The sequence below is a fragment of the Perissodus microlepis genome, chromosome 5 (assembly GCF_051167445.1).
Source record: "Perissodus microlepis isolate ML-2025 ecotype Zambia chromosome 5, ASM5116744v1, whole genome shotgun sequence".
Classification (NCBI taxonomy): Eukaryota; Metazoa; Chordata; class Actinopteri; order Cichliformes; family Cichlidae; genus Perissodus; species Perissodus microlepis.
In genome coordinates this window covers 17680550-17700434 of record NC_140465.1, presented here as the reverse complement: position 1 = coordinate 17700434, position 19885 = coordinate 17680550, and the positions used below count along the sequence as shown (strand labels likewise).

Sequence of the window (19885 nt, the reverse complement as noted above, 5' to 3'; positions counted from 1 at the left end):
TGCATGTCATCCTTCACCACATCCGAAAGGTTATGGTTAACCTTTTTATTTACTATATTACATTATTACATTATTTAAGGCTTAACATATGTCTTTCGGATTTTCCTGTTTCATGTTTTTCATGTCTTCAATGACAACTTGCAATTGTACAGTGCTGTGAAACAGTATTTGCACTATCCCTCAATTCCTCTTTTTATTTCCTTTTTTTCATATTTGTCACATTGAAATGTGTCAGATCATCAAAGAAATGTTAATAGTAGACAAAAATAAAACCAGAGTAATTACAAAATTCAGTCTTTAAACTAGGGTTTTGTTAATTTAAGCAAAGGGGTTACCCAAGTCTACCTGGCCTACTGATAAATAGTAAGTTCAGTGTAAAGTTAGTGTTCGTAATTAAACAATAACAGAGAGACTGCATAAAAACGACATCCACAGGAGAGTTCCAAGAAGAAAACCACTACTGACCAAAAAGAACACAAAGGCTCACCTCACATTTTCCAAATCCATTTTGATGATTCCCCAGACTTCTAGGGAAATATTTTGTAGACTGATGAGACAAAAGAAGGTTTAAGTCATGTTACATCCTATCATAGAGCATTTTATAAAAAGGACATCGGACATCGTACCAGCAGTCAAACTTTGTGGTGGTAGTTTGCTACCAAGTTTGCAGGCCAACTTGGTGTAATTTATGAAGCCATGAATTCTACCAGAAAATCCCGAAGGAGAATGCCTGTTTTTTTTCTGCATTGTCATTAAATGAAATCATCAATTAAAAACTGTATTTTGTATTTACTCTGGTTTGTCAGATTCTTTTTGGTTTGTTTGTTTGTTTTTTGCTGATCTGAAACATGCAGGTATGCAAAATATGCAAAAAACAAAAAACCCAAACAAACAAAAAAAGAAACCGATTTTACTGTTTTAATGCACCGCATTAGGGGACACCTTGTTGTAAAGGATCATAACCAGTAGGTGGCGGTAATGCTCACTTAAATGCTTTTTAATGCTCTTAAAAGGTGAAGTCAAAACGAAGAAGACTCTTGTCGCTACAGACCGGAACAAGTGGAAAAGCTTCTAGAAAGGTTTTGAGTATCAGGCTGTCATCGTGTGTAGGGAGGTGATTTATTAAAACGGTATGTAAAACTGACAAAAATTGCATTTTATATCTGCTTCCGGCTATTTATTTATGTAAAGCTTACGTTTTGCTACAGCATCCATGAGACGTATCAATCAAGCATACAGCTAGCCCTAAAGTGACCTTGCTGTGTTAGCGCCTGTAAGCAAGGTACAAAATCAGCCTGTTTTATATAATTATACAATTAATGTCCTCAGTTAATCTCCAAATTATGTGCTTTGTGTTTCTGCAGTTATGAGTAAGATCAGGCCTGTGACATCTCTGGCTGCCTTTCATCTTTAGCGTAGCTCAACTCATGTTACATAATGCCAGTTACTTAATCCTCTTATGTTGCTGGTCAATTGACCCATTTACAGTGGAATAATTACTAATATATTTTTTAAATATGAAACTACTTCTGCTTAGCTGTAATACGTGTAATGAACATATTACACGTTTGTTTTATTATGTTACAAGTGAACGTTAAAGTGGTTAGAAGTATCAAATACTATGTGTTTCTTTGCAATTGTGAGACATATTTTATGTCAAACAGACACACACAAACTATCTAGCCTATTGACCGCATATGTAAAGTGCGAGAATGAGGGTTGTGCTATATCTTTTGACGGCAAACGTTTCTGTTCCCGTGAGCAAACTCCATCCACAGTCTGTGTAACGCAGTGACATATATTTGGTCTCTGGAGTGTCTCTGGAGACTTAATATTTTCACCAGAATGTGATTTGATAAATGAGAGAGACAAGCTGACAACTGTTATTACACTCTATGGGAAAAAAATCAAAATGTATAATTAATTGGAAAAAAAATCATAGTCATGAAAAACGATATTATTTTTATGTAGGTTATATGTACATTACAAAAAGTTTTAATATTCCTTTTTTTAATGGAAAAACTAGTAATATATCCTCACTGAACCATGAACTGTTAGAGGTAAAGAACACCATTGCACGAAACATTGATTGAAATGGTTAGTAACAGTTAGTACTAATAATATTTTTTTTCCCAAATCTTTCCACAGAATTGTCCACACACGCTTGTCCTGTACTAAACCATGGGAACTGATAGAAGGTGAGGTCCGCATAATCCTTGTGATGTTCAGGAACACGTTGAACTCATATATTTAAGTCTCTGGTGCTTTTGCAGGATTAGTCGTAGTGAACGTACTGGAAGATATGGTTCTGATATGCGCAAACACGATCCAGAGTGCTATGGAAAACGAAGCAGAGATGTGGAAAAGGATTATGATCGACGCTGGGTCCATGATAGGTACAAAGACTACTGTGATGAACGCAGGGACCAAGACAGCCCAGAGGTAAGTGGAGAAGAATTCCTTTGCGGCTTGAAGTACGTCTTGATCAGAGTGATACTGAATTTGTTGTCTTTGAAGTTAAACATTACATTATTATATTTTTTTTTCCTCTTACAGAGGAGCCGAAAACGACGCAGCAGCAGCAGATCTGATGATGAATATGATGGTGAATATCCAGAGCAGGACTACAAAATGGAGCAGGAGGAGGAGGAGGAGAGCAAAACGATTATGCTGAGGGGGCTCCCTGTCCACGTCACGGAGGATGATGTAAGCTCACAGTTCGCCATTCAGTGGCATTCATGCTTTTTAAAGGAAAAAACACACCAAACTGTATATCATATAACTTTGTCATGAGTTGTAAGGAATCTCTTGCAAGAAGTTCAAAGCTGTAAACTGTCACAGGATGGGTGTAAAACTTTGGCGCAGAAATCAGCAACACTTCACGACCTTTGTGACTTTTAACACGCGCAGACAGTAAAATTACAAGCAACTCATGAGCTACTAAACCAGGCCATTGTTACGCTTTTGTTTTAACTACAAAACAACAACAACAACAACAACAACAACAACATACATAACAAATAAAACAACTATAGAAGAAAGGCACAAAAGACAAAAAAGGGAAAGGAAAAAACAATTGTGTGTGTGTGTACACCTGTGCACCTTGCCATCTTTCCCTTACCTATATGGAATTATCCAGGTGTTAATCTGAGCATTTTGGAGAAGGGGATTTACATCTGTCATAATAAATATTTGCTGGGAAAAAGAAAAAAATAGTGTCTTGTTGATAAGTACAACAATATGTCAAACATGTCAACAATGTGTCAAATAATAGATTAAAAACTGCCCTAAACTTTACCAGGCATCACTTGACACAGGTGAAAGTGAGAACACACATTCCCAACGCAGACGTTAGTAAGTCTGTAAACTGCCTGCTCATTAGTAAAAAGTCTGTATGATGTTGGATTGTGATAGGATATGCTGGGCTGAGCCGATAACATCCAGGGTGGAATGATTGTAAAGCACACATTTTGAATAACTTTAAAGAACACGACTTTGGTGCACAAGTTTGAATTTCTTTTAGATTTTCTCTAATCCACACAGGTTCAAATACATCCACACATCCCCACTAACATTTGGCTGAATGTCACTTCCACCAGACACTTCTGAAAGCCATCAACAAGCTTCTGTTATAATTCCAACAATATTTGACCGCTTTTCTTGGCAGAATTGCTAAAATGTATTTAAATTCATTGGTTGGGACCCTGGAAAAAGAAGAGTCCAAAAAAATATTTAAAAGCACAAAATTACCATGATATTCATTTTCATGATGAGTCTGCGTGGGTTCTTTATGGGTACTCCAGGTACTTTTTACTCCCACAGTCCAAAGACATACAGTTAGTGGGCTTAGGTTAACTGGTTATTCTAAATTGGGAACATGTACCTCATGGTTCACAACCAGTTTCCAGAAAGATGGTTTTAAGTAAGGAAACAGTAAGTAGGAAGAAGATCTGTGTTCTGATGAGTCTCACCGTCTGCTTCTGTTTTGCAGATGCGTACAGCTCTGGAGCAGCTACAGGGACCACAGCCTGTGGACATACGTTTGATGAAGAAAAGGACAGGTGAGCGATACTCTTCAGAGGAACGTTCCTCATTCCTTTCCGCGCTTGATCTTTAAACCCATCTTTCCTACTTTATTACAACCCCTGGAAAAAGAAAATTAAATATTGTCGTAGGGTTCTTTGTGTCATATAGAAATTCTGATTTGATGACATGAGCAGGTAAGAAGTTAAGGGTATGTAAATTCTACCATCATGATGCTGTAAACATCCCCACCGCCGTGCAAGCCCATTGTAACTTTGAATTTTGCACCAAAGCATTCTGACTAACACGCCTCCCGTCTATATTTGAATGCTGTCTCTAGGTATAAGCCGAGGTTTCGCCTTCGTGGAGTTTTATCACTTGCAAGATTCTACCCGATGGATGGAGACCAATCAGGTTGCTTCAACAATCACCAAGTCTAGAAATATTCTTGGAGATTAGAACCCAAATTAACCAGTACAGTAATGATGGCACTTTACAAAAAGCCCAGTTTGTTTGTATTTAGCCAAAAAATCTTGATCATAAATCTGTGATATCTGGGATGTAGTATTTCAGATATCACACGTCTGGTAATACTTCATAGCAGCATTATTGAATTTTTTTTTTCTGTGAACACCACTGTAAAAATGCACATTTGTTTGGTTTATTCTCTTACAAATTTTAAGCTTATTCTCTTAAAGCTTACAAAAGAGGGAGAGTTTGCTTCCTGTTAGCAAGTGGACCGACTGCCCCGGGGTTTTTTGCACATTCTGCTCCAGCTCTTTCTCATCTCCATTTAATATCCGAAGACTGGAGTGAGATGTGGACGGGCTGGCAGCACTCCGGTCCCAAACACTTAGAAAACTCTTTTTGAAGTCAATCCCTCATTCTCTGAACTTCTCTTCCCGTCTCTGCTCCTTTTTTTTTGTCCTTGAGACACCCCCATCTAAGCAACAAGTTAAAACCTAGCCACTCTTTCCTGTTCCCTCTGCTCTCACTCATTGGGTGGGGTAGCACCGGGATCTCAGCACTTGCCTCTTTGGCTCAGACGTGTCGTATTTTGGTGTAACTGTTGTTTGTTTGTCTTTATTTTATTTCACAGAACAAGTTGGTGATCCAGGGGAAAACCATCGCAGTGCATTACAGCAACAGGAAACAGAAGTTTGAAAACTGGCTTTGCAATGCTGTGAGTGTTATCTTTGAACTTATCCTGCAATATTTCTCTTTTTTTCTTTTTGTCTTTTTGCTTATTGTAACCAAAATACACAATCGATGGTTGTTGCAGTGTGGTCTTTACAATTTTCGGAAGAGGCTGAAGTGTTTCAGGTGTGGCGCGTCAAAAGTTGGTGAGTTTTCCCCCTTAAGATGAGTTTTTTGTCTCTCTGTGAGAACGAGCAGTTCATTATATATCCTGCCTGATGTTTTTTGGCATTGCTCTTTGTAGGTGACTCTACTGGTGTAAATGGTTTAAATGTCGAGTGCCAACAGCCAGGAGAATACAGTGGAGACAGTAAGTGTTTTTGTTTTGTTTTTCATGGATGACAGAAAGGGTGCAAAACAAAAAATGTATTTGGTATAAATGTAATCATCTTTATGTTATTAGATTTTATTTAATATTTTATTTAATATGTTTATTTAATCATGTTTTATGTATTCTCTGTATTTCTTTTTAAATTAATAGTAATTAATTTCCACTTTTTTGGGGCAACTTCTGCTTTTTCATGTGAATGAGTGGGATGTCATGACGTCAGCTTTTTGCTGATCAGTGTCAGGATCAAATGCCTGCTTTTAGTTGGGAGATTACTGAAAAACTGAAGCGCTTAGCTGAGCTTTCTGAAAGTAATACTATCAAGTAATAAATATGTAGTAATATAATTAGATATTAAAGAATGGGGAAGACATTAAAATAGCTAAATTAATACTGTGGCAAATAAATACAGAAGCAATAAGGCAGTAAACAAAGTTATGTCACATTTCATAAATGAAATAATGTCTGCGTGTAGTTTTTATATGAATTTTGATGCCTTTAAGGGCATTTTTTAATATATATATTCTTGATTTTCCTTTTGGTCTACTGAAAGATTGCACGTTCCCATACAGACATTTATTGATGACTTTTCTTTTTGTTCACAGCGATCATTTTGAGGAACATTGCCTCTCTCTCTACTGTTGATGGAATTTTGAACTTACTGGCACCGTACGCCAACCTGTCCACCAACAACGTCCGCCTCATCAAAGACAAGCAAACGGGACAGAACCGAGGCTTCGCCTTTGTCCAGCTCTCATCCCCGCTGGTGCGTAGCTTTATTTTTCAGCAGTCAGTATGACTTTATAGTGTGCGTTGGTGTGTTTCTAGCGGAGGTGTTGAGACAGTGTGGCTTTATGTCTTTCTACAGGAGGCTTCTCAGCTGCTCACCATTCTCCAGAGCCTTCAGCCACCTCTGAAACTGGATGGGAAAACAGTCGGCGTGGATTTTGCCAAAAGTGCTAGAAAGTGAGTAATTCCGCACATACATAACATATATTTAGACAGCCTGTTTTATATTCGTCATATATTCATCATATACTGTGCATACCTTTTGAGATCCTAGAATATAATAAAATACAAATCGGGGTCTTATTTTCATTCCGCATTAGCTTATATTTAATTTACACATAATTCTTTTCCCAGAGACTCAGTGCCGCCTGAGGGGATCAGAGCCAGCGCTCTCTCTGTTGCCAGCACAGCCATTGCTGCTGCTCAGTGGTCATCCAGTCAGGTACCATAGACTGTACCATGTCTAAGTAGAAAACGTGAGCTTCTATGGCTTGAGGGATTTAAAGAAATGGACCAAAAAGCTACAAATCAGTGATATTGTCGATATTAAGAACTGATTAAAATTACATGGACTCTTATATCTTATTGTCAATTAAAACAATACTTGATTAGTGGAGCCTAACATCAAAATCCAGGAAAGGATTTATTGACTTAACTAATTTATTTGCATTATGCTGATACAGTTGCTCTACTTTGGGTTGCTTTATTTTGTCATATCTGTCTTGTCTTTTCAGTTGCAGCAAAGCTCAGGTGCAACTTCAGATCAGATCGCTTTTCCAGAGAGTTATGCAAACGTGTGGCCACAGCAGCCTGAAGGACTGGTTCCTGTCATTGGAGATGGATTACTTGGAGGTAAACAAGGAATCACTCGCAAAAATTTGGGGTGGTTTTATTCCGAGGCTGAGATTCTTGACTTCATCATCACTCTCCCCAGCGGCTCCAGGAATGGCGTCTGTGATCCCCGCATCTACAGCTGTGGTCATATCCCAGGCAGCTCAGGTCTACCACCCCATCATAATCAGTCAGCCTGCTGTTCAGGTAGGAAGTGTATTAATGTGGCGTCTTTGGGGTGAAAAAATGCTACTCGAGTGTGATTTCTGTCTGTGTTGAATCCAAATGTTCATCAGGGTTTTTTTTTCCCCCCTCTCCTACCTCTCAGACACATCCACTAGCTGTTGCAGCCCAACAGGCTGCTAGTGTTTGCACCACATCACTCACAACACCAGCATCTTCCACTGTTGCAGCAACGATCTGTGCCGGACCGACTGCTAACACAACAGGTGAGAGGAGTTAGCTGCAGAAATACTCCTCTGTGTGTGAGTGATGGAGATGATGATGATAAAACTGAAGATAGAAAAAAGGTTTTGCTTCATATCTGCCTCTATTTCAATGTTTTGTTTTTGTTTTTTATTTGTAGCTGTTCCCGACACCTCCACGTACCAATACGATGAGTCTTCAGGTTACTATTACGATCCACAGACTGGCCTGTACTATGATCCTGGCAGCCAAGTATGTGCACTTGATCTTATTGCATGTGCAGAACCCATGCCATGCAGCATATGTATTTATTTTAAATACACTGTTCACATTTTTTTGTCTTCTGCTTGTCATCAATAGTACTACTACAACTCAGAGACTCAGCAGTACCTTTACTGGGACAACGAGAAGCAGGCGTACATCCCTGCACTGAGTGAATCCGGCACAAACACAGAACAAGCGTCCACAGCGAGCTCTGCAGCCACCTCCTCAACCACAGGCGGTAAAGAGGCCAAAGAGAAGAAAGAAAAGCCCAAAAACAAGTCCGCACAACAGGTAAGTGCTGCTCTGAACATGTTGATCCTGTTAATAGCTGTTAGGTCGTCTTTGAAATAATGTTTTTGGCATTATTAAATTGCAGATTGCAAAGGACATGGAGCGTTGGGCAAAAAGCTTAAATAAGCAAAAAGAAAGCATTAGGAGTACTGCCCAAGGGTTAGGATCTTTTAAGGATGAAGACAGAAAAGAGTCTGCTGCTGCAGATGCAGGTTTCTCCCTCTTCGAGAAGAAGGTAATGTAACAGTAAATATGATGTGCTTTGGATCAGTGCAGTGGTGTACGGGTAGGTTCTAACTGGTGAAGCACACTGATTTGGAATATTATATTTAGAAAGTACATTTTTCTTCTATCATCACGAGCCACTGAATATCTTTTAATCGTGAGATTATATATGTTGTGGGTCTTTACTCGTGGGCTTCATTTGGTTCCTCTCAGCAGATCGGAAGCTTTGAGATGCCGTCCCTCATGACTGAACAAATCAAGCTTGAGGATGAGATTTCGTCTAAGGTTTGTTGTAACTTTGCAGCTATTTCTCCTGTTTATTAGTAAAAAATAAATCCTTTAACACTTTTCCTTTTGTCTGTTTTCATGTTAGAGTGATTTGGTCGCTGCCTACAATGGGGATAGCGACCCAGATGACAACGGCTCAGACCGAGCAGCCGATGAGGAGGGGAAGATGACCGACTGGAAGAGGATGGTGTGTCTGCTGTGTCGGCGGCAGTTCCCCACCAAAGACGCTCTGCTGCGTCACCAGCAGCTCTCTGACCTACACAAGGTGAGGATGGCAAACAGCGGGTGTTTAATGTGCAAGCAGCTATGAATATTCTGGGCTGCGCCATCTGTTCAAAGCAAAATGGAGCTCACATGCTGTACCTCACAGGAAACGGAGGTTGCATTTATTCGTGCCAGTGATTATTTTGTTCTCGCGTTTCGCCTATAAAATTACTTTTAATTCTTTTAGAAAAACTTGGAAATTGAAAGAAGAGCTAAGCTTTCAGAAACGGAGCTGGAAGAGCTGGAGAGGAAGGAGGCTGAGGTATTTTGTATCACAATGTCATCTTTCTGTCTCTGTTATTTAAAAAAAAAAGAAAAAGAAATTTGAATGAGAACACAAGTTTTCTTGTGATTTCTAACAGCTGAAATACAGAGATAGAGCTGCAGAAAGAAGGGAGAAGTATGGTATTCCTGAACCTCCTGCACCTAAAAAGAAATTTTACAAAGCACCAAGCCCAGCAGTGTAAGTGGGAGGAGTTTAATCTCACAGCAAACAGTCTATGAAAACTTTTAGTAATATCTTCTCCTTCTTCTCATTATTTTTATGTGAATTCACCATCACCAGAAACTTTGAGCAGCCCACTAAAGACGGTTTAACAAGCGATAATATCGGGAGCAAGATGTTGCAAGCGATGGGCTGGCAGGAAGGTAAAGGTCTGGGACGTCACCAACAAGGCATCACCGTTCCCATCTCGGTGAGCAGACTTTATTTGTCTTCCAAACTACCCCTTGTCTGCTGGCCAGATCCTCTTAACAGATGGAATCTGCGCACCAACGTGCTAATTTTTGCCCACATAGCAATTAGCACTGCTGCCTGAGGGGCACCTGTGTCTAATATGTCATCTCTTATAATCGTCTTTGCTTTTCCTAACAGGCTTCATTGAGGACCAAAGGCACCGGTTTGGGCATTAAAGGAAGCTCATATGAACTCTCACCATCTGACACCTACAAGGATGCTGTGCGTAAAGCCATGTTTGCACGCTTCACAGAGATGGAGTGAACTGTGGAGGAAGGTGATTGTGCTGTGCTCTGAAATCTTTATCATGTGGACAAAGGATTTGAACACATAACATACAGGAGATTTTTCCATCTGTACAAACTTTTAACTGGAGTTTGTCTTGTTCGTTTAGGAAAAATTTAGCTTTTTAAAGCTAGATTTGTTTGTTTTCAGTGCACTTTACATGTACATTTTGTATATTGTTTGTACATAAAAATTATGTAGAACCTCTGAAGCTTTGTTTTGTGAGAACCTCTAAGAGTCAGTGTGATTAAATAAACCTGCACAATGTGCCCACAAGGTCTTGTGTGAATTTTTTCTTTTTTCTCCTGATCAATGAGGGTTATTCTTGTCATGTTTGCATCTGCAGTGGTGTAGTCAGCCCCTCATCTATTAGTCCCACATTGATTTGACAATTACTATGCTCAGGTCTAAATGCTAGACACAGACTCTTAGTCGATTTGGAGTTAATTTTACCACTTTAACATCAGCTGCTGCACTTTTATTTTTAACTGTGTGTTGTAAATCCCTGCATGGTCAAGAATTTATGTAGGAGTTGGATGCATTGGGGCTTTATTGAGCTGTCAAAGTATATACAAGACAAATGGTGATCTTCCTGTTGTGCAAAGTTCATCTTTTATTTCTACAATCCTCTCTGTGATTCACAGGGTAACACCGTCCTAAAAAAAACCTCAACGTTTCTATAAAGAACCATCAATCTGCGTTCCTATAAACATATGAAAAGAGACCATAAAAGTGTCAGCTTGGAGAAAGAAATGAGCATATATGTATTAAACAGATCCCTGGCTCTGGTGAATTTCTCTGAACCACCACTGGACATTTTGCCAATTATTTCTGCCAGACTCTCTTTGGCTTCCTTAATATCCTCTTTCCTGGAGGGGCTTATGGCTGGCAGGTTTCACCTGCTCTTGCTCTTCTTGCCAGTCTTTTTAAAATACTTCACAGGATGCTTTGCTACGTGTGTTTGGCTCAGTAAATGTCTGATATTTACAGGAAGAAAAAAAAATTCCTAAAGACGGGCTGCTCTTCCACCACAACGGATGTGTGCTACTTTGTGTTTCTTCTGTAATGATAAAAAGTGTTTCACGTCTTGAATTCCTACGCTGGGATTTTCTCTGGGTATCATCAAGCAGTGGCTTATCAGCTTTTGTCCACAGCCAAAGTGCTTCAGAATTAAATGTAGTAGAGACTTTATGAGATGCTAACATTTAAAAAGGTTGTGTCTCGTTTTCATGATACCGGCAAATCAGTTCTAAGATCAAAAGTCAATGAATCAAAAGTGGAAGTGTTCATTCAGAAACTGTTCCTCAATTTGTAAATGTCATTTCCAGACTGACTGACGTCTGTCCATCTTTAATTCTCGATTTGACCTTTATAGCAGCAGGAAACCTGTAACGTAAAGTAAAGCATGCTCTTTAGGGCACAAACATGACCATAAAAAGTTGGGGGGAAAAAACAAGCTTACGTATTATTATTAATTGATTAAAACTCAACTACTAAAATAATGTACATAGATGTGATATCAAAAATCGTGGAAACAGTAACTAATCATCTATGTGTATTTGGATTCACCACATCAAAATCCACAGGAAGACCATACTGCTGTTTTACATGTGCTGTGCAGATGGCTCTGTTGCACAAAGCTTCCCTTTCATTCCCATCACTAGGGGTCAGCATCAGTTTTAGAGCCAACTCCATTCATTCATAAATTAAACAACCAGAAAAAGAAAACTTGAAATTGGTGTGAAATGCAGTAATTGCAGTTATATATCTGTTTATAGCAATGTCTGCCTCAGCAGTAACATGGAGGTTGTCCTCAGCATACTGCTGTTCATGGGGTGGGATGGGAGAGGAGGATTAAGATGGTGTTGGTTCGTAATGCAGCGGTCACAATGGTGCAGCTAGAGGCAAAATTTAAATCCTCTTCCACGATCCCTACAATGATGATTCCATGTGTCATACCATGTGGCACAAAAAGGAAAGATGCCAAATCTTCCCAGGTTTCCTCTTGACTGACAGCCAAAAAGTGCAGATTAAGTGACTCTGTAGTAGCAGAATGACAGCACTGATCTCCCTGCTGATTATTACTGCAGCGCAGAGCAAACCGTGCTCACCGTCTCACAGGGACACTTGTGAATGCCTACTCAGTTTTCAGCATGTCTTTGGCTCAGCTTACCAGAATCTGTGTCAGTTGACTAAGCTGTTTTGCATAACACAGTCAGTCGCCACATTTGTGCTCAATAAAATTGTGAGGATAAGGCTGGCATATCTCATCTCCCAAGCGACATAAATAATTTTAAGCTCGTGCAGGGGCGCCTCCTGAATTTTTTTCAAAGTGACACAATACGAATGACAAAAATTGTGTATGCAGGAATAAATTACAAGTTAATGTTTCAACTCATTGAGGGATGTCTTCTTCTCTTTTGTGCTCGTGTTTATTAAAATTATGTTTATTAATTATTACTATGACTGTATCAGGCAGTCATAGTAATAACTATGAAGAATTTGGGGTTTGAAATGTAAGATTTGTGGGCATTTGCTCATGCACAGCTCTCTTAAGGTCCTGTAACAACATTTCGGTCGGCTTGAGGTTTGTACTTTGACTATTTTTTGACTATTCCATTACAACACCTTCTTTCCTTTTTCAGTGAATCTGCTGTAGAGTTTCGTCTGTACTTGGGGTCATTGTTCTGTTGAATGACCCACTTTCAGCCAAGCTTTAGCTGTCAGACAGATTGCCTCACATCTGACCCTAAAATACAGAGAGCCCAAATCACCCCCCGCCTCCATCACCGTGCTGACAGTTGGTATGAGGTGTTTGTGCTTGATTTTGATCAGATATGGAACTGTGCATTAATTATGTCCAGATCTGTCCAGAGGACTTTGTTCTAGAAATCTTCTGGTAATCTTGTAAACCTAAACTGTGCTGCAATATTCTTTATAGTAAAATAAAAAATAGTTCTAACCTTAGCTGTAACCGAAGCCCCAGAGCCTTCCTTTAAACCTAGATTTAACATTTAATAGTAAAATATAAAGATTTACATTTGAGGTTTTAGGTCCCATGATGAAGAAGTCACGTCCTCATAATGTGACTCTATAATCTGATTTGGGTTTAACTGGACCACAAACACAAGTTATGTGTTGATACACACACACACACACACACACACACACTAACAATGGTTAGCCAGCCTAGGTACTCATGCCCCCCTACGGCCTAGTATATTGTTATAAAGTTTGAAGGCGGCCCATAAAAAATTGTGAGTAACAGACGTTTTTACTGACTTTGACATTCTGTGTGACCTTGACCGTGACCCGATGTTCACCACAGTGAAATCAGCTCAAGCTCTTATTGTTATCTACCATCACACAAAATTTGAACATGATATCTTAAAAACTGTGGCTGTTAGACTGCAAACAAACAGATATAGCCTAAACTTTGGAGCTCTCGCATGAGATATTTTTTTTAAGTATTTTGCAGAATGAAGCTTGTTTATTTTGCCTAAATGGTCATATTATAATTTGTTGTAAGCGGGTAATGCTTTCAGAATGCTTTGAGGCAGTTTGTTTGTTGTCAGCAAACAAGAATTGAACCGATTGTGTTCCAAGTCCCCACAGATGCTATCGTCGTTTTAGTGGTTTACAGTGTTTGCTCTAGCTTACAGATGCTCCAGTGTTGACTGCGTGTTGCACCACGAGCAAAAGTTATGTGCATGTGTAGTAAGGGTGTCAATATTTGTTCAAATGCTGAGTGTAGCAGTCGTCCCCTGAGGCTGTAGTGTCTGGAGCACAGGGGCTTGCATTGAGAAGTGATTGAGATCTTATCACAGTGAAACCTCAGCTTGCAAAAAATACTACACTGAATCAACAACTTGTCCATTCACAAACACCCCAAGAGACGTATTAATGCAGGCTAAACATTTCTGGCAACCAGTCTAAGCTTGTGAGTGCAGCCTGAGCAAAGACCTTCTGATGTTGTGTAAAGCTTTACTGGTGGATAAAAAAAATGCCAGAAAAGTAAAATTAATAGAGTTAATCATTGAATTTAATCTCTATTAAGACAAATATCGCCTTATTAGGAAAACTATTTGTATTAATGAGCTTCTCTGTTGAATAAATTGGAAACCATCCTTCAATCAGCTATACATATTTATCCTTCTATAATTCAACTATTCATTCATATTTATGAGGGGAAATAAATCAAATTTCACTAATTAAACCAACATGAATGTCCATGAATGAACTTTGCAAGCCTTCAAGGAATAAAAAGTAAATAAATAAAATAAATGAAGATCACAACAGCAGCTTTCTCTGCAGTTTCCAAACCATGCACATTGGATAGGTGTCAAACAGAGAAGAGGCGCCTCTTCTCTATGTTTGACACCCCTGATATAATCTAGAACTTTATTAACTCACAGTTTTTCAGCATTAGGAAAACATTTCTCCAACCTCTGTGTTTCTGCCATTTTCTCCCATTTCTGCCAGTCTCAAGCCACCTAGAAGTCATCCTCCAAATTATTAATAGTTATTCACTTTATGTACCTATGGGATTTAGTCTGTAAGTGGAAATTAAACATTTCTTAGAGTTTTCTGCATCAGTAAGGTCAAATCTTTGTATTAGTAAGCTTTATTATGAATATGCCCAGTTCTTTGAAGTTTGTCTGATATGTTATTAATCCAAGGGCGGCATACTGGTTAGCACTGTCACCTCACAGGAAGAAGGCCCTGGGCTGGGTGGGGTCCAGTCTTGGGCCTTTCTGTGTGGGGTTTGTTCTTCCTGTGTCTCTGTGGGGTTTCTCTGGGTTCTTCGGCTTCCTCCCAATGTCTAAAGAAATGCACGGGGTTAGATTAGTTTGAGACTCTGAATTGATCATAGGGATGAATAGTTGTCTCCTTGTTTTTGCCCTTCAGCAGATTGGTCCAGGGTGTACTCCACTTTCTGCACATTGACAGCTGGGTCAGGCTTCACCTCCTGGCTAGAAAATGGATGTTTTTATTTAGTTTACAAAAATGAGTCCATAATTCAAGCCTAGGTCTCTGTTTGTTGCAGTGTGGAAGAACTGAATGCTTATGACCTGCTTTTGGAAGTAGCAAAAATCATTTATAATGTTAATTATTAATAATAAATATGTTTACCATTTGTTGACTGAGTTGCAAAAAACTATTGAGAACTGCAAACAGAGCTATAGTGAACTGGTCAGTCAGTGGGATTTGGCGAGAGAACAAAGCATGGCACTGATTTTGACCATTTAATTAGGTGCATCAGACTTTACTGTTTATATGTGTGTGTGTGTGTGTGTGTGTGTGTGTGTGTGTGTGTGTGTGTGTGTGTAATAAACAATGCTGTGAAAAAACAGAGTTGTCAGTTTAAACAGGGAAGCTTTGTGTGCCATGTTGTCAGGTGGGTTGTTGGGAAAGCCACACAGATCCCGAGGACATGCTGTACATTGTCATGTTTGTCTACGGCAGAAGTGTTTTTGTTCCTTTCCTCGGGGATCTAAAAGGAAAGACATCTAAGACTACACTCAGAACAAATGACTTTCAAACAGAAGAACCCACACTGCTAACACGCTCGTCTCATGCAGGCAAGTTGTTCAAGTGTCCAGGCCAGCTGTCCAAACAAAGCACAACTGAATTCAATATCTGAGGAACTCATAATCCACACAATAGCTTAGAATAAGCTAATACATTTATTTGGCAGCATTCATAAAATGTGTTATTTCATATTATTTGTTTCCTTGTGAATGTTTTGGATTCCCCCCCCCAAAATGGATTTGATAACCTCTCTTTAGATATTGTCACGAACCGGGCCGTACGGTCATGACAAAGAAAACCCCAGACATGGTTAGGAATGTGTTCCAAGCTGCTTTATTCTTTTAAAACAAATAAAACAGAAAAGAAACCCTACTGTCAAAATCAAACAGTGGTGTGTGTAATCAGTACCATCAGTAGTGTGTGAAGGAATGGATGAGTGGAAGATGATGCATGAAATAGTGTCAAAAGCAAAAACCAAACCTAACGCAGCCAGAGTCCAACCTGGTGTCTCAGAGCCAACCCAAACTTTGCCCTAAAGGCTTTTTATATAGAGTCCTGGCACGCTGGCCCAGGTGCTGCCAGTGTCACTGATTGTAGACGGGAACCCCGCCTCTCCAATGCCTGCAAACAAGACACACACGAGCCAAAAGGAAGGCAGGGTGCAGTGGGTCGTCACAATATTATATTGAGTCTGAGTGTTATTAACTAAGAAAAAGTAAATCTTAAGCATTTTAAGCTGTTTTATACATTTAAAATCAGTACACTTTTAGCAATGATTTTCTTCTTTTACCTTTTATCTGTTATATTCATTTTGTACAAATATTATGACTGCATTGTGTTGATGCATTGCTAATGGATGAATATGTTGTGCAGATACAATCGATTGAGGAGTTTAACAAGTTAATGAAATGAGGTATTCAATCACGCAAAGATCATCCCAGCAGAAGATTTTCTGGGACTCACCCCAACAAACATCCTTCTGAGCCTTTCATTTTCACTGGCTCTGCCACAGGCTTTTGGTCATTAAAACGATTCTCTCAAACATGCAGCTGGATTGTGTGTAATAAGTTAAGAAATAACTTGACCATATGAATGGTTTGGAGCAAAGTCTGTGTGACATCAGAATTTCTAACTGCATCTCTTTTTAAATCATAATATTAAAAGAAAAAAGATTTGGAAAGAGCAAAAATATTTGTTAAATTTTATTGGTATCATGTATTGGTAATTTGAAAGGCACATTTTTGATCCCCCCTCTGCTAATGTTTGCTGCCTTCAGTCTTGCACACGGACCCTGTTCCCTGTTTGGGCCTCAGTGTTTCAGCTCCCTCCTGGAAAAAAAACAGACTGTCCTTCAGGGAATTCCTCCTGCAGAGAGGAATAATGCTATGGACATTTCTCTGTCATGCAGAGCACTGTCTGCAATGCAGGGTCTTTGAAGGATGGGCAGGTGGCCCAAGTATGTGTTTGCATGTGTAGAAGAGGGGACACTCTACAAACTTGTTTTGTAAAAACTTTCTCAGATGATTGAAGTCTTGAGAGAACAACAAACAGCGGTCCTCTGGTATGACAGATGTCTCCTCTTGATAAATGCTTCTGAAATTCTTTGATTATTTTAGCTTACTGGGCCATTATGTAACATTTACAGCTGGTTTTGAACTGATTATTAACTGATTACAGCTCTATGATAATATGTATCTACAGATCTGTATCTATGCATATATGAAATAGGATGCCTCTAGTTTGCCAGCAGAACAATCTCAGTTTTACTTCCTTTGGTGGATTTTTAGTGCACGTCCTCCTACCTTACTCCATGTTAACTATTCTACATGTGCCTATAGTCAAATACAAAACTGGTAAAATAGAAAACCATATGCCAATTTCTCTGGATTCAGTACTGTCAAAGATTTTAGCCCAAATTTGTTCAGATGGGCTTCAAGAATATAAATCAACCACAGACAGTCAGTTGGGTTCTAAAAATAAACACGGCAGCGATTTGTGCATATACGATCTGAAGGGGGTTGTTTAAAAAATATAACAGACAAAAACAAAACTATATTTATGTGCTTCTTCTCTGCTACCTCCAGCTCCATCTCCTGGGTTCTTGCCATTACCACCTTCACTACCTCTGCTCCTTACATCTTCACCTTTTCTACCTGTCTCTCTCTCATTCACACACGTATTCTGTCTTGCTTCTACTGAACTTCATTTCTCTTATCTTGCAAATTCATACCTCCACCTCCCCAGGCTCTCATCCACCTGCTCTCTACTCTCACTACATATCACAATGTCATCAGTAAAAATCATAGTCCACGGAGACTCCTGCCTGACCTCATCTGCCAACCTGTCCATCACCGCTGCAAACAAGAAGGGGCTCAGAATAGATCCCTGATGTATGTCCAACCCCACCTCGAACTCATCTGTCACACCTACCACACACCTCACGCAGTACCACAGTTTCTCTCTTAGATATCCGTGTCGCATCATCAGTAACGATCTCTTTCTGTAGATGATGACGACGTGCAGCGACACTGCATGCACAAACATGTGAAGCTGGCATCCACAATAGCTCCTTTTAGAGCCTGATGTGCTCCACTATATACAGCACATGCACTTACAGTAAAAAGCTTCAGGTGGCATATAATGATGCATTCAGGATCTTGCTCAAGCTTCCAAGACGAATAAGTGCAAACCAAATGTTTGTGATGACCTTTCATGCCATGCTTAGAAATTTTGTGCAAAAATTTGGGTGCTGATTAATTAATTCTGAAAATGTGGTCATAATATTCTTAACTGTACCTACTTTAGGTAACACAAGATATTCCTCCTACTTCTGGAAACATTGGAACATTTGCTTAATCATCACTGATGATTGTCTTTTTGTTGTTGTTGTGTTTTCCTGTTTTTTATTTTTATTTTACATTAAAAATGGACTATGATGTCTGAAACAACGTTTTGGTACAGCAAGTTTTGGCACAACAGTCAGTTCTACCCACAACATCTGCTCTGTTCATCAGTATTTGTTCATCTTTTACTGGGAATGTAAATAATGCAAGATTTAAGCTTCACTGAGCACTTCAAAATGAGCAACTCTGCATTAAAATGTGTCAGCGAGCTTTTTCTTATTACATAAATTGATCCTTAAGGGAAATCGCTGCTTTTAAATTGCAGTAAAAATAGTTATCTAGTTGAATGACTGCTGCCATATTTGATGTGGATCATATTTTCTCTTCCTTCTTATTTACTTTCTTCATGTAAATCAACTTGAGCTGGCATGTAATCCGCTTTAACACCTACACACTGACTCATGTCTGTAGCCCCCAAAGCCCGATGTGAAGTGTTGCCAGTGTTAGCTGATGTTCACACAGCAGAAATATGAATCATCGTCACACTCGATTCACTTGATCTACTAGACGGCCTATAGTCCCACATACAGAATCATCTCACCGAAACCGACTCTCAGGTAATTGCATAACCACATCATTTCCACAGCAATGGCCGGTTATTGCTCATCCACGAGTTGGCCATGTTTCAGGGATAGTCATACAGTGACTGGAATCTCTCTCCCAAATGATGAATGCATCAGTAGACTGATCTTAATTGTCTTTTATTGCAACATCTTTCAATCCTGCAAAGTTAACTGAATGGGTTTACTGGTCTGTGATGAGATGTTTTCTCCCTGTTCTCCTAATTATGAAGATGGTGGGGGCTGTGGTGCTGTGGAGGATTGACAGGAGGCAAAAAAAGAAAAAAGAAATCTTGCTCCAGACTTGTGAGGAAAGCTCCTTGTAAAATACTCGATGTCTCAATGTGCCTTATTTTTTTCTGTTCTGTGACTTTAAAGTCTAAATCCGCTTATTTACTCCAGTTACCAAAGTCATGAGCTGATATACGTCAAACATGTTCCTCCTGACCTCTCAGTACTCCCAGACGCCCATTGTTTTCATAAATCCCCTCAAAGCTGTTCACAAGGCTGCACTGCTTTGTTTCTCTGTTGCAAAATGTACAAAGATGTGTGTGTTTTTCCTCTTTTTTTGTTTTTTTGCTTTTTGACAAAATGATTAGGAATTTAAAACAAACAAACAAAAAATTCTGAAAACACCCTTTAACGTTTTAAACATATGCTTCTGCCCAGCAATTCACCTTCAACATCACTTGTCCAATACAGGCATTTTCCCTCCCCTATGACGTCTTATAATGTAAAATTAAATCCACCTAGCAGACACATTCATGCAAATATTTCTAAGGAACATGCATTAAAATCAGAAATTAAATGGTTGACAATAGAATTAGTGCATGGCTTCTTGGTCAGAGCTGTTTCTTCTGACCTGTATTAGTCTCATGATCCCCCAGTCCTCCCAGGTCCTGACTCACCCTCTGTATGTCTCCCCCCTATATGCTCTACTCTG

The 19885-nt window shown here is 39.3% G+C and overlaps 1 protein-coding gene across 3 annotated transcripts; it reads left to right on the top strand.

Annotated features, from left to right (window-relative positions):
* Positions 1–1015: 1015 nt before the first annotated feature.
* On the top strand, positions 1016–10223 carry LOC146387064 (RNA-binding protein 5-like). Of its 3 annotated transcripts, none has more exons than XM_084928399.1 (24): positions 1016–1130; positions 2149–2198; positions 2274–2442; positions 2557–2706; positions 3992–4061; positions 4364–4437; positions 5123–5206; positions 5306–5366; positions 5465–5530; positions 6154–6314; positions 6417–6514; positions 6692–6779; positions 7072–7189; positions 7272–7375; positions 7497–7617; positions 7755–7846; positions 7955–8149; positions 8235–8384; positions 8591–8659; positions 8748–8927; positions 9114–9188; positions 9289–9389; positions 9492–9621; positions 9801–10223. In XM_084928399.1, the coding sequence occupies exons 2-24, from the start codon at positions 2182–2184 to the stop codon at positions 9924–9926; spliced, it is 2499 nt and encodes an 832-aa protein (XP_084784525.1). In that variant the 5' UTR covers positions 1016–1130; positions 2149–2181; the 3' UTR covers positions 9927–10223. The 3 variants fall into 3 exon arrangements, with proteins under 3 accessions (XP_084784525.1, XP_084784523.1, XP_084784524.1); XM_084928397.1 differs by having other exon boundaries at positions 8588–8659; XM_084928398.1 differs by lacking the exon at positions 1016–1130 and adding an exon at positions 1211–1282 and having other exon boundaries at positions 8588–8659.
* The last annotated feature ends 9662 nt before the right edge of the window (positions 10224–19885 follow it).

Excerpts from the sequence above, each read along its gene's own strand:
- LOC146387064 (XM_084928397.1), top strand. Across the intron at positions 7,190-7,271 it reads TGGAGATGGATTACTTGGAG|CGGCTCCAGGAATGGCGTCT; the intron begins GTAAACAAGGAA and ends CACTCTCCCCAG. Across the intron at positions 9,189-9,288 it reads TGGAGAGGAAGGAGGCTGAG|CTGAAATACAGAGATAGAGC; the intron begins GTATTTTGTATC and ends GATTTCTAACAG.